At 37.2% G+C, this 13,268-nt stretch overlaps 1 protein-coding gene across 1 annotated transcript; it reads right to left on the bottom strand.

Moving 5' to 3' along the window:
* Positions 1 to 5: 5 nt before the first annotated feature.
* On the bottom strand, positions 6 to 13,257 carry LOC139148951 (tRNA (32-2'-O)-methyltransferase regulator THADA-like). The gene is made up of 14 exons (XM_070720422.1): positions 13,189 to 13,257; positions 12,845 to 12,967; positions 12,170 to 12,261; positions 11,484 to 11,573; positions 10,589 to 10,702; positions 10,019 to 10,190; positions 4,650 to 4,765; positions 3,765 to 4,209; positions 3,469 to 3,602; positions 3,172 to 3,244; positions 2,406 to 2,565; positions 2,056 to 2,160; positions 884 to 1,038; positions 6 to 576 (listed from the first exon to the last, which is right to left on the bottom strand). Exons 1-14 carry the CDS (start codon positions 13,249 to 13,251, stop codon positions 127 to 129), a joined length of 2,292 nt encoding a protein of 763 aa, XP_070576523.1. The 5' UTR covers positions 13,252 to 13,257; the 3' UTR covers positions 6 to 126.
* Between the last annotated feature and the right edge of the window lie 11 nt (positions 13,258 to 13,268).

Here is a 13,268-nt window from a genome sequence, read left to right as displayed (position 1 = left end):
TGGAATTACGTTTTCGTGTGTCAACATTAGTGTGACATTTTTATTTCCAGTTATACAATATTCCACAGTCATTTACGCTGAAAGACAGGTATGAATTTGAAAGATAATTCATAATGTGACAATGTCCTACGTCACTGCAGAGATCATGTATTTATCAGTGAAATCATTTACTAGATCATTGAGGTAGACATTTAGACCACAGCCTGTGTCTTTTAAAATTTGTAAAGTTTTCCCAACATCTTCCAGAATGTTACGGTTTTGATCTGACAAAGGAACTGTTGACAGGGCCAATAGACATGTTAGCATTCTGTATAGGAAGACACAGTTGTATCTGTGTGTGCTAGTACTCCGAAATGGGCAGTGATTCTCCAGATCAAGTCTTGATGTGAATTCTTTCAGTTTTGTCAGAAGATCTCTTCTCCGATCCTGAATCATGTGTAGCTGTGTTTGCTGCAGTGGTGATGAACTGGCCAACAAGGTTTTTAGAGCTTCAGCTGCCAGCTGAACCAGTTCAGTGGTTTCAGCAAAACTATTGGCTTCACCTTTGTCATATAACCTGTCCCCTTGAGGGTCTTCCTGAAAGACAAAATTCACAACTTTTGGTATATTTATTGCAAAATAGTAATATGAATATTGTTATCTTACAGAATTTTACTTGTATGAGAGGAAATCCTTATTACTGAAAGTGTATTAAACTTGACATGCATGTAATTCCTCTCGAAAAATTCCAAATTCCACTGTACTTTTCAAAATAGGATTCAAAGAAATCAGAGAAGGGAGATTTGCAATATACCGTATACAGAAGCTTATTTTTTCATATTCTATAAAATTCGGAGACATTAGAAGGAAAAGATAACTAATAAATCTGCAAGATGTATCTTACATCACAAACTTCATCCTCATCTGACTCTTCCTTGGTGATGGTTGTCAATAGAAACTGACATACTGCATCCCAGTGTTTGTTGCCATGGAGATGAATGATGGTAGCAAAGACATTGTTCAAGGCAATACAGCTATGCATATCTAATGGATTACATTCTGAAAGAACAATATAACAATATTAAATCATCCATTAGTAAATGCATGTTTACTTGTACACATGCAATGCAACTGGTGGAGTCATCGAAATACACATGGCAGGTTATCATGAAATTGCAAATTATAGGTGATTTGCCATGCTATTTATTCCCTGCAACACATAAATTCAAATGGTATATTATCATATATTAGCACTCATAATTTGCTTTACAGGTGGGTTGTTGTAAGGAGCTGGTCAATAGATACAGTGCAGTGGTTGTGTCGTGATTACTCTTCTATGTTGCTGTATGTCATAGCCAGTGTGACACTGCAAGGCTGGAGAAGTTGCAACTTACCTAGCTGTGGAAATGCAGCTATCTATTGGCGGGGTAACGTGCGTCGCTGTGCGGGTCATTAAAAGGTCAACCCCGCCACGGATAGCTGCAGGCCAAATGACAGTGAAAATGGGTCTATTACAACAACACAACTTATGATGGGACTTTGAATGGCAAAATAAACCAAAGTGAGTGTGATTCAATAGAATGACCTATACCTGCCTGAACTCTGATTATTGCTCATTCCCTAACTCCTTTTGTGAACAAAATTTCTGGCTCGTTTACGTAATTCGGCTGATTTTCCAAGGAGTACTCAAGATTTTCACTCTGACTGGCCGTCACACTATTCACGTTCGAACGTGCGACGTCCTTATTAGCATATCAATAGAAGTCAAAGTTTGCTGCTGGAGTGAAAATCTTGAGTACTCCCTGGAAAATCAGCTGAATTACGTAAACGAACCAGAGATTTTGTTCACAAAAGGAGTTTGGGAATGAGCAATAATCAGAGTTCAGGCAGGTATAGGTCATTTTATTGAATTACTCCAACTTTGGTTTATTTTGCCGTTCAAAGTCCCGACACAGACCCATTTTTGCTGCCAGTTGGCCCGCAGCTATCCGTGGCAGGGTTTAACTTTTGATGACTCGCATAGTGACGCACGCTACCCCGCCAACAGATAGCTGTGTTTCCACAGCTACAACTTACCAGACTTGCTGGATGTCACAGCAGGTGTGATGGCTTGTCTTATTTCTTCTTCCTCATCTTGTAGCAGTGTAATTACTGATTTCCATAGCGATAGTGGTACAGCACCTGAAATAAAAACATGTATGTCACACTAGAGTTTTAATAGAAATTATTGAAAACAGTAGAAATAATCAGCAAAGCAAACTTAAAACTACTACAGTGTTGTACATCTCATGAGTAGCTTTGAAGAAGGTCAGCGATATCTCCCACCAAGATTTTTGACCAGACCTCACAGCCTGTAGTTTCATAAAATTGCCAAAATCCATCCACCTTTAGTTCTGTTAAACCAGCTCACCATATACAATACTTACCTAGGAGGTCCTCTGGATCATGTAGAAGATAGCTACTGACTTGCACTATGCTGTGAGCTGTCATCAGTTTCAACTCCATGGGTTGTTCCACTGATGTTGTCTGGAGGATGGTATCCATCCAGTCCTGTAAAACCCTCCTGTGTTCTTCAGCACAAGAACTCTGCAGGGTTAGACAATGTGATCAAAGGATATCATGCTCAGTGCCTAGATAGATCTTTACGGATGAAATAGTTTTATGACTTCAAGTTTCATGTCACATAAGAGATTTAAACCCATTTCCAAATAAAGATTTCTTGGTCCTAATTTTGCAGCAGTACATGTTGAAATTTTATCAACTAGGCTGTTTTAAAGAGAGGTATAAAGAATGATAAACCAGGATTGACTAAACCTATCTTGCATTGAGAGGCTGGGCAGTATCATCTTGCCAGAATACAGCCACCTCAGTTCTAACATTGAAAAGATGGCTGAACAGTTGTCAAAAACTCAGGACCGGTACAAAAACGTGAAGTTCAAATCATGCAATTTAATAACTGAAACACACAGTCAGGTCCAAAATGTTTTTGCAATTACCTTTAACCAATGAAGCATTCTTATGATGACTCCGATTTTAAAGAAATTAGTTCTAACCAGATTATTTCGAGTTCAAAATTACAACAAAACTCGATTATTGTCTCTTTACTGGATATAATTATCAGCCATTTTTGTTGCTGGCTACCCAACTAAATGCCTGTTTTGGGAAAATCTTGTCGGATCTATCATACATTACCTGTGCTGCTTGACTGTAAATATCTGGCACCAGTTTACTCATCAGCTGCATCAATGAACTTGATAGATCACATCTGTATAAAAGCAGGAGAAGAATATTGATTTTGACTGTGAACAGAAAAGTTTATATATGCTATTCACACTTTGCAACTTTTTGACTGAAAACAAAACATATAATGCAATGTTTTTTCATCTTATTTATTTTTTTGTATTTATGTAAATGATTTGATATCACAAGAAAACTAGAATTTTTGTAGAAAATTACTAATTCAAACTTGTTTATGAAATTTAAACTAACCTCGCTGTGTCAAGGGAACTGCAAAGTCTCTTTTGTAGAAACACAAACACTTGTAAACATGTCCATGGGTCACAATCTGCTTGTCTCCATGGAAACATCAATGTGAGGTCATGATGGTATAATGCTTGATAAACCTGTGACAGAACAATTCAGCCATGAAAAAATTAAGAAGCAACAGTGAAAAGTTTTACTATTGTGGGTAGGTATGACATGGTATGTGAAATTTCATAGCTGAAACTTATTTAATAAAATAATTATGAAGATAAAAGATTATTTGTACACTTTGGACTGTTTACCTTGGCTATGCAGTCTGTGTTAATTTCTTGTAACATCACTTTCACTAACTCTGCAAAAAGTGTATTATCATCCCGTATCTTTCTGATCTTTATATCATCCCTGCATGGAGAAGTACTTTTGAAGACTTCTACAAGTTCCTTCATGCTGTAAAGTCTGACTTCATAAAATGGACTGTTCAAGATGTCTATCAACCACTGTAGATCAGTATTGTTCTCATAAGCGTTGATCTTCCAAGAAATGGCAGCCATCTTTTCCTCTACCAACACACTTCCTGGTGAACACTCTACTGGTGATGCATCATGGGAAATTTCAACTCTCAAATGTGATCTCACAATGTCTTTGAACTCATTCAATTTGCCACTCTGAGAAATGTCAGTCAAGGTCAAGACATGAGAATCGATCACTTGAAGATAAGCTGCCCTGGTGATGTCACATTTATTACACCTGAAAATGACAAAAAGTAGTCGACTTGTGATTCCAGCAATGCTACAGTGGAGTTTTCATCAGACTCAGAGAGATATTTCATTGAACAGCATAATAAGCATAATATTTTCTGTGATGAGGTCAGTCATTTATCCAAAATTACCAGGATGTGCATTGTAGAAGTACATCAATTCTGGACGAGCAAACACTAAATATATGGCTGTTGTCTGCATGAGAAGGAGACTTCAAAGTTAATTTTGATGAAATCATAGCAGCACAACATGTTTTTATCAATACAATACATCTGTATATCAATATTCAATATCCTGTATCAACCTTAAACTCTTCTTGTAAGTAGCTGATGAAAACAAAACAGATTTGCCATTGTCGTGACGATTGAGACTCTACTGTTGTACTTGGAAAGCAGTACAGAAGTACATTTATATCAATATATACAGTACCTGGTACCCAGCCACAGAGAGGTCTTCAGCATTGGAATTGCCATGGCAACCAACTCTTCCTGAACATTTACTGGTAATCTATGGTCACTATGGCAATGCTGAAGTAGATGATGCAACTGATGGAAGAAAAGAAAACGAAAATGGCCATTAGATTGAGAGATTGATAACAATACATCCTGAATCAGCACTACAGATGAAAGAAATGAAACTCTTAATTTCAATACAACAATCTTCAAGTTTAAAACATAACTTTGTCAATGGAAGAGCACATACATATGAAAGATAATAGATTTTCTGTCTGAAGTTTCACTTTCTGGAGATGATGTTCAATGAACAAGAGAAAAATTATTGAGGAATAAGTCATTGTTGATGACACAGTCCCCACTGGTTAATGGGTACTTTAATTACAAGTCCCATTAATTACAAGTCCTTGGAGAGAGTAGAGTCTGTGATTAAAAATACTGCGATACAGATGGGGTTTATGGCCGAGAATGATCGAGTTCTATGGTGATGAAAACATAAAACCAATGTAGGCCGCCATCCTAATTACAAAAGGTCATTACAGTGATTTTACGACTTATCCGGACACCAAACTTGCTAATTACCCAGCAACTTCGCTGATGATATTGAGACTTTGATCAGTAATTACCAAAGCACTTCGGTAATTCACCTCAAACTTGATACTTGATCTGCTGCAGTAACTCCTGGGTGGCAAAGTGTAAACACAGACGCCGACATCTCAGTGCAATACAGTGATAGCATAAACCAATTTGAGACATGAGTTTGCACTCAAACTTTTCAACAGTGTACCCATACAAAACATTGCTGAACAAAGAGATGAAAATGGCACAGGACAAATAAAAATTGCATTGCAGTTAACCTGCCCACTGCACCAAAAAGATTTCTGTAACTTCAATGGACATCATGCCGTGACATCATGTCTGATTGAACAGTCCTACTTATATACTTTTCGTGTTTTCAATTCGTGCTGATTTAGGCACAATTATTGAACACCACTCAAACTTTCAATCTCTTTCCTAAATCGACTTACACCTGAAGAAATTGAAAAGGAAGCTAGAATACAGAAAAGATTTTCAATCTCTCTATCTTCATGAACGGGCATTCCTCGATCACATTTATGCTGATAGACAACCATTGCCAAAAGGCAGCAAAACTCAGCAACGATTCCGAGCTAAACTGACACAGTATTTCATATCCCTGCATCAAATGAAATTGAAAACACAATCCCATCAGTGACATTTGGTAAAATTTCTATATGAATCATATCTTGACATAAAAAAAGTGAAACAAAGACGTCTTGTACTTTGCCGATCAACAGCACAGTCTGAACTGTGAAGTGGCATCTGCATTGCCTGCACGTAAAAGCAACTCAGTGTACTCAGTATCAAATGGTCTGCATCTTATGAAAACAACAACTGGCAGTGAAAATTGTAATAGTCACCAGTAAAAACTCTTTACAGATGAAAGGATAATTGCTTCAAATGAATGAAACTGCAGGTTTTAGAGGAGGAAAACCAATGGCGGATGCGTGGAGTGGGACTATTCTATTTATGTGACGGAGACGGAGGGTCATAGGATTAAATAAACTGGATAATGTAGGATTTTCCTCACAATGCTGTAACAGGAATTCCAATGTCAGCTTGTTTTAACGTTAGTAATAGTTTTTCTGCTCTGAGAAAACTCTAACGACCCATTATACTCTCCTTACCTCTCCGTAGTTGAGTTTTACATGTAGCACGGATGAACAGCACACATGTACATATGTTGGTTTTACTGAGGAATGCTGTTCAGTGGAATGCCAACCCCTGGTCACAAATTAGTTTATGGCACTAGTATGATACTTATCAGTGACTTTGTATACACATTGTGTACCCCATGGAGCACTCATGCAGCCAGATCAAGTATCAAGTTTGAGGTGAATTACCAAAGTGCTTTGGTAATTACCGATCAAAGTCTCAATATCATCAGCGAAGTTGCTGGGTAATTAGCAAGTTTGGTGTCCGGATAAGTCGTAAAACCACAGTAAATGAGTCAATTAGTAATTAATCGACAGGATGTTGCCAAACATTGTTGCATCCGATCATAATTAACACTGACAGATTATCACTGGTACCATATTTCATAAAGTTTGATGCAGCGCTTCTGGACATTCACCCTAAAAACAAAAATTCATCATGTAAATGCAAATTAGCAATTAATTTAAACAATACTGCTAAGTGTCATTAAGATCAACATCTGTGCTAAGTTTCATCAAATTTGATGCAGTATTTGATGGCAAATCACTCCAATTAGGAAAGTTCATTATACATATGCAATTACAAATTAATTACCATGACACTGATAAATGTCTTTATTCACTGTTAAGCAATGTGACCTTAACATCTGTACCAAGTTTCATGAAATTTGATGCAGTATTTGTTGACATATCAGCCTAATTACGAAAATTCAATGATTGACATGATACTACTACATGTCGTGAAACAAACTGATGTGCATATGTATGACGTAGGTCAATGTCCTTGTACCAATTTTAAATGATATTGGTGGAAATGTGTCTGAGTTATGGCTCTGTACATGAAAAAATTGTAACAAAATGGCCGCCACACGGCCATATTGAATCATATCATGAAACAAATTGATATACATATAGTCAATATCCCAGTACCAACGTTGAATAAAATCAGTTGATACATGTCTGAGTTATGGTTGGAGACATGAAAAAATCATAACAAAATGGCTCCCACACAATTTTATTGTAAAACAAATTGACATGCCTATGTATGACACAGGTCAATGTCCTTGTACCAATTTTGAATAAAATCAGTTGAGACGTGCCAACAAAATGGTATAGTAACAAATAGTAACAAAATGGCCGCCATGTCGCCATATTGGATCATATCGTGAAACCAATCGACATACATATGTATGACATACATCAATGTCCTTGTACCAACTTTGAATAAAATTGGTTGATACATGTCTGAGTTATGGTTCGGGACATGAAAAAATCGTAAAAAAATGGCCCCCACCCAACCATATTGAATCGTATTGTGAAACAAATTGACATGCATATGTATGACAAAGCTTGATGTCCTTGTACAAACTTCCAATAAAATCGGTTGAGATGTGCCTGAGTTATCAGGGGTTTCATTAAGAGCCGGCAGCCGGCGAATTTGACCAGTTACTCTCACAATTTCGCCGGCTACTTTTTCGGAAATTTGAACTCTTTCATAGCTAAAATATTTTGTACCTTCTGAAATGATACGGACAAGTTTCACAGGCTGTGTAATCAAACGTTTTAATGGCTTTTATGTGAAACAAAATTTAGAAGACGAGCGACTACTACTATCGCCTTGTACTACGATGCAGCACGGTCTTGCGCATACTGCCTCAATAAAAATCGGAATTGCAACAGACGATTCTATTGGCTACCTGAATTGCTGATTCCTATGTGGTGACCTTTATATATGCCAATGAAAACGGGCATACTACACCTGTCGGCCGTTTTTAGCTCAACTCAAAATGGTCGATGAACAAATGAAGACGGAAGCGATCGCAAGGTCAGGCTTCACTGTACGATCCTCGATTTTGAAGTGGACCAAGAAACAAGAGAAGGATAATTACGTGGATTTAAACTGTTTTCGAAGGCAATGACCTGATTTTTTTCTCATGAAAAAACTTCCCGATTACAGTTCGAATTTTAGTAAGCCGACGTGCGTTGCACTGCGATAGGCTTAGATGTGAAGGTATATAACCAGCTGGACGTATGATATGTACTGCTTTTCGGTCTATCAATGCCAATAAGAATGTCGCCCATATTGGTTACAATACGATCAGACCTCTAAATTCACTTCAAAAACGATCGTCTGGTTAAATCCATATATGAGCTTCTGAACGTACAAATTTTCACATCTTATATCAAGATTCTTACTTTGCATACCCATAAGTCAACTAACCTTGAGGGTCTTTGATTCTATTTGCGAAATATGGTAATGATTGTCCGTTTTTATCATTATTGTTTCATAAATTATCCTGTTTACCTCCCCAGTGGTATAAAAATTTTTCATCTGCAGATTTCCATACCAAACATCAAGGTTAATTTTAAGCATAACATTATACATTAATGAAAAGTTTCTCATTTACTGTGCTTAAAATATGAGTTTTTCATCCAGGATGGCATCAACAAGGGGGATTTTCCCCCTTTACCAGAAAATTTCGAGGGGCATTTCACCAGTTCATGTGTTCTATGTGTACCTCTATGGTGTGACTGGCACCATTTCATTGGGGGAGTGGTCCCCCTTGACAAATAAATTGGGGGTGCCAACATTTCAACAGAGCTAGAGGGGGAATCCCCTATCCCCCTGTCTAGATGTAACACTGTATAATATCATCTACATATCAAATTTATATCATTAATAATTATGAATTATTATAGTTTACCTGCTAAAAGCATAGAGGCTCTAAAACGTCAGTTTTCTTTGTTCAAAATATCGTCAACATTACCACATTTTATCATTTTTAATTATGAATTATCATATTTAGGCCTAATCTCCCAGGTAAAATGGCTTTTATGATATGAACACAAATTGCCCTGGAACACTGCTGATAATTCTCCTGAAAAAACTAGAAATTCAAGTGACTGTGAGCTGTAAAAAGTGAATTTTAGCTCATTTTTCAGGGTGTCCGGCCTTCGGCTGGGAGGGGGAACACCCCCTCCCGGACCCTCCCCCGACCCGACCGCTTTGTGGTCTGGCCGCTGCAAGCCGCCTACTTTTCCATCATGGCCCCCTACTTCAAAACTTAATGAAACCCCTGGTTATGGCTCCGTACATGAAAAAAATCGTAACCAAATGGCTGCCATGCGGCCATATTGGATCGTATCAAGAAACAAATTGCCGGGCATATGTATGACAAAGGTTGATGTCCTTGTACCATAGACCCTCGAGGGTCTATGCTTGTACCAACTTACAATAAAATCAGTTGAGATGTGCCTGAGTTATGGCTCCTTACATGAAAAAAAATCATAACAAAATGGCCGCATGGCGGCCATATTGGATCGTATCACAAAATAAATTGAGGTGCATACGTATGACATAAGGAGTAATCTTTGTACCAAGTTTGAATGAAATCGCTCCAGGCATCTCTGAGATATCTGCGTGAACTGACGGACAGACACACAGACACATGCACGCACACACGGACGCACTGACATGAGCAAACCTATAAGTCCCCCCAGACCGTGTCCATGGGGACTAATGAAAGCAACAGTGAATTAGTGACTGGACAACGTTGAAAGCTGAGATTTATTTTGTCTGGTAAGAAATCTGAGTTAACACTGGATAACATACCTGTAACAAGATACCATGAATGGTATTCTGGGATATGGTGATAAGGCTTGGGGATGTTGGCAGTGAATTGATCAACTCTGTAACCATGGATACTAGTTTGTTTGTTGGTGTGAGAGATGCCAATGCCCTTGCTGCAATTGTCCGTGTTTTCCACACATTACTCTTACAACACCTGTAAAACCAAAACTATTATTCAGTTGAAATATTCAAAGAATAGTGCGAATTTTAAAATATATGGTCACCGAGTAGGTACCAGTATATAGTGTACAAAAGTTACTCAGTAAAATGTAAAACTTTTGTTATCATACTTTAGATGCTATTGCGAATTTAAAAAAGCATGTTTTTTTTACAACAATCTCTAAATTTCAATCTTATTTTATTGGTATGACAATTAATCCAAGTCACAAAGACTTAAACACTTTACTGAAGATAATTACAAATATTTCACAGAGTGTGCAAAGTAATCAAAATATCAGCTGAGTATGATTGAGTGTGAACACTGATGAACCATGGAAGAATATCCGTGACTCATTCAAATTCTGATAAAATTCAACAAGAGATCAGACTTACTCCCGAATGTACGGAATAAAATCCGCAGATGACTGATTGCTGTCCACGCCATCAAATGTGGATGAGTAAAGACGAGACAGGATCAGCAGTATCGCAAACTGACTGGGCTGTAGACTAGGAAAAAGAAAACATATGATTATTGGATTAAGGTAAGTTTGTGCCTTAACAATGAAATACTTACAGTAAATGTTTGCTCAGACTTTCTTCAAGTAAACTTTCAACCGTTCTCTTTCAAAATCAAGAAAAAAAATCAGGGTCACCATGGAAAATCTGGTACTAGAGTTACAAATTACCTATAGTTTACCAATATTTGAAATTCAAAATGGCCGCCATCCCTGTGTTATCTCTATGGGGAAAATAAAGTTTCTGATTTTCACAAAACCAAAGCAGCGAAAACTTTTACTCCATAAGCTTCAAAATGGACCCCATAAGTGGAAGACCAAAAGAATATTGCAAAAGTTTATATTTGTCCCCGGGGTGGCATGCTACACATACTTTACGATGGCGTTCACACTGTGCCACACTGGATATCTGCATCAAGTAACACAAGCATACCAGCAAAATTCTACTGAGACTATTTAATGTTCAGTAAGTTTTCTTCTACCAACATGATGGCGATAAAATCAAGAATGTACAACCGCATGGTCTGTACATGTATGTTGCAATTCAACATAATGGTACACACTTATGGTGGACACTGAACGTAAAATTGTCAACTGTTTTGCACATGTCACATTGTGGTGTATTGGCTCATAAATCACATGTATTTATTTCACACTATCATTATCAACAGGATTGGTGTATTTTAGAAACTTGCACATTTTCTTGGAGATCCCACATTGTAAGATAAGGTTGTAGACTTTCTTGACTTTATTTGTGATGAAAATTAACTTACTTGTTCATCTGTTTTGTGACAATCTTGAGATGATCTAGCAAGAAACCATGAAGACTGGGAAATCTGGAGAAAAACTCTCTGCCACTCATTCTGTATCATTAAGAAAAAATATTTTGCTTTCAAAATTCTCACAAGCAAATCAATCCTGACTAGAAACTGGTGTACTGTGAATATTTGACACACATACAATTTGTTTTACATTCCATTTGAACTCATTGGCACACACAAAAATTCCATATGCAGCTGCGAAAACACAGATAATTGTAGAGTACATGTGTTTTGCTGCAAGAAATACTGGTAGATGGCAAAATCCATAATGTAATTTTAGTGATAACGTAACATCAGAGTGTAATCTAAATGGATGTTTGGAATTTAGGAAAGTCTAACAAGAGTTGCCACTGGAAGACCAGTCATGTACGTTAGATTTCATTCGATAGAAGTCACATTGGTATCAATCAATTATTCATTTCAAACTCATTATTGAGTGATGAATATGCAAATAAGTGTTATTTGACTCAAGACACTTTGTTAATTCTAGTTTTACAGATGATTCTTATATGTCTGCTGGAACCCTATCACCACCATGGTTTGGCCCAAACCCAATGTTATCAATGGTGAGTGTGGACCTGTCTACACAGAATCAAGGATGAACAGGTTAATCTCCTGTTCTTTTATAGTTTACTCACTGGTTCTTCTTTGAATGTTCATCTTTGGATCTCTTCACACCAAATATTCTGGTAACCAGGGCATTCAGTAACATCATACATGAATTCCTAACCTGAAAATGTCAGTGATAATTTATAAATGAATCAGTTAGCAAGCAGTGGTGTTACATGTATTCATGAAGAAATAACATGAATGAATAGAATTCAATCTCATTTTTCTGAAATGTTTAGTGACTAGGCACTATGAAAAGTAATCATGACATTCCTTGCTTGAAGAGAAATTCTTTGGAAAGTGTACGGCATTGACTGGATGAATTCCTTGGAAAGTGTACGGCATTAACTAGATGAATTCCTTGGAAAGTGTCTGGGTTTAGCTGGATAAATACAAACATGGCTAGCTCCTTTCTGGCTTCACTGATAAGGAATTTAAAGCATAGATAACAGGAGCAGACACTGAAGATGTCAGTTGGCAACACATCTTGCAGGTTTATCTTCTATGAATTGCTTCAGAATATGTTCAGCTGTTTTGATACTAGTATTTGTCAGAGTCACCATACTTATCATGAGCATAGGTGTTAATATAACTCAAGACAATAATAATTATTATGACACTACCCTCATTGACCATAGAAAGAATTTAAACTGAGAGAAACATTCTCAAAACACTGAGAGATCTGTCACGACATGTGTACTTACACTCCATTTCTGTGAATCAAATCCCAAGATGGCCACCTTGACACCATCAGCAATGAATGGAAAGACATCTTCTCCAAGTTTACTGTCTCTGTATAATGCACATAGAACATTCAAAGCATGGACCTGGTATGAAAGAGTTGATGTTGGTTAAAACATTGTGAGAGGATATGATAGATGTGGATATTGACTTCAAAACAACTTAAAAGTAAAAAAAAAACAAATTCTCTTGCTCACTGAAAGTCCCTTGTAATGTGTCATGGTGACAAATAAATTTTGCTCTGATAACAACGTTTTCCAATGAAGTGTACAGTCCCTCAAAACTCTGATGAAAATGATGACATTACCTGTGGTGTGAAGGTTGGTCCAGTAACTCCATCTCCTTTGGCCAATGTCAACAATTTTTCCATCACTGCTTTAAATGTTG

The sequence above is a fragment of the Ptychodera flava genome, chromosome 14 (assembly GCF_041260155.1).
Source record: "Ptychodera flava strain L36383 chromosome 14, AS_Pfla_20210202, whole genome shotgun sequence".
Classification (NCBI taxonomy): Eukaryota; Metazoa; Hemichordata; class Enteropneusta; family Ptychoderidae; genus Ptychodera; species Ptychodera flava.
The sequence above is the reverse complement of the archived record's forward strand: the minus strand, read 5'-3'. Positions and strand labels throughout refer to the sequence as shown.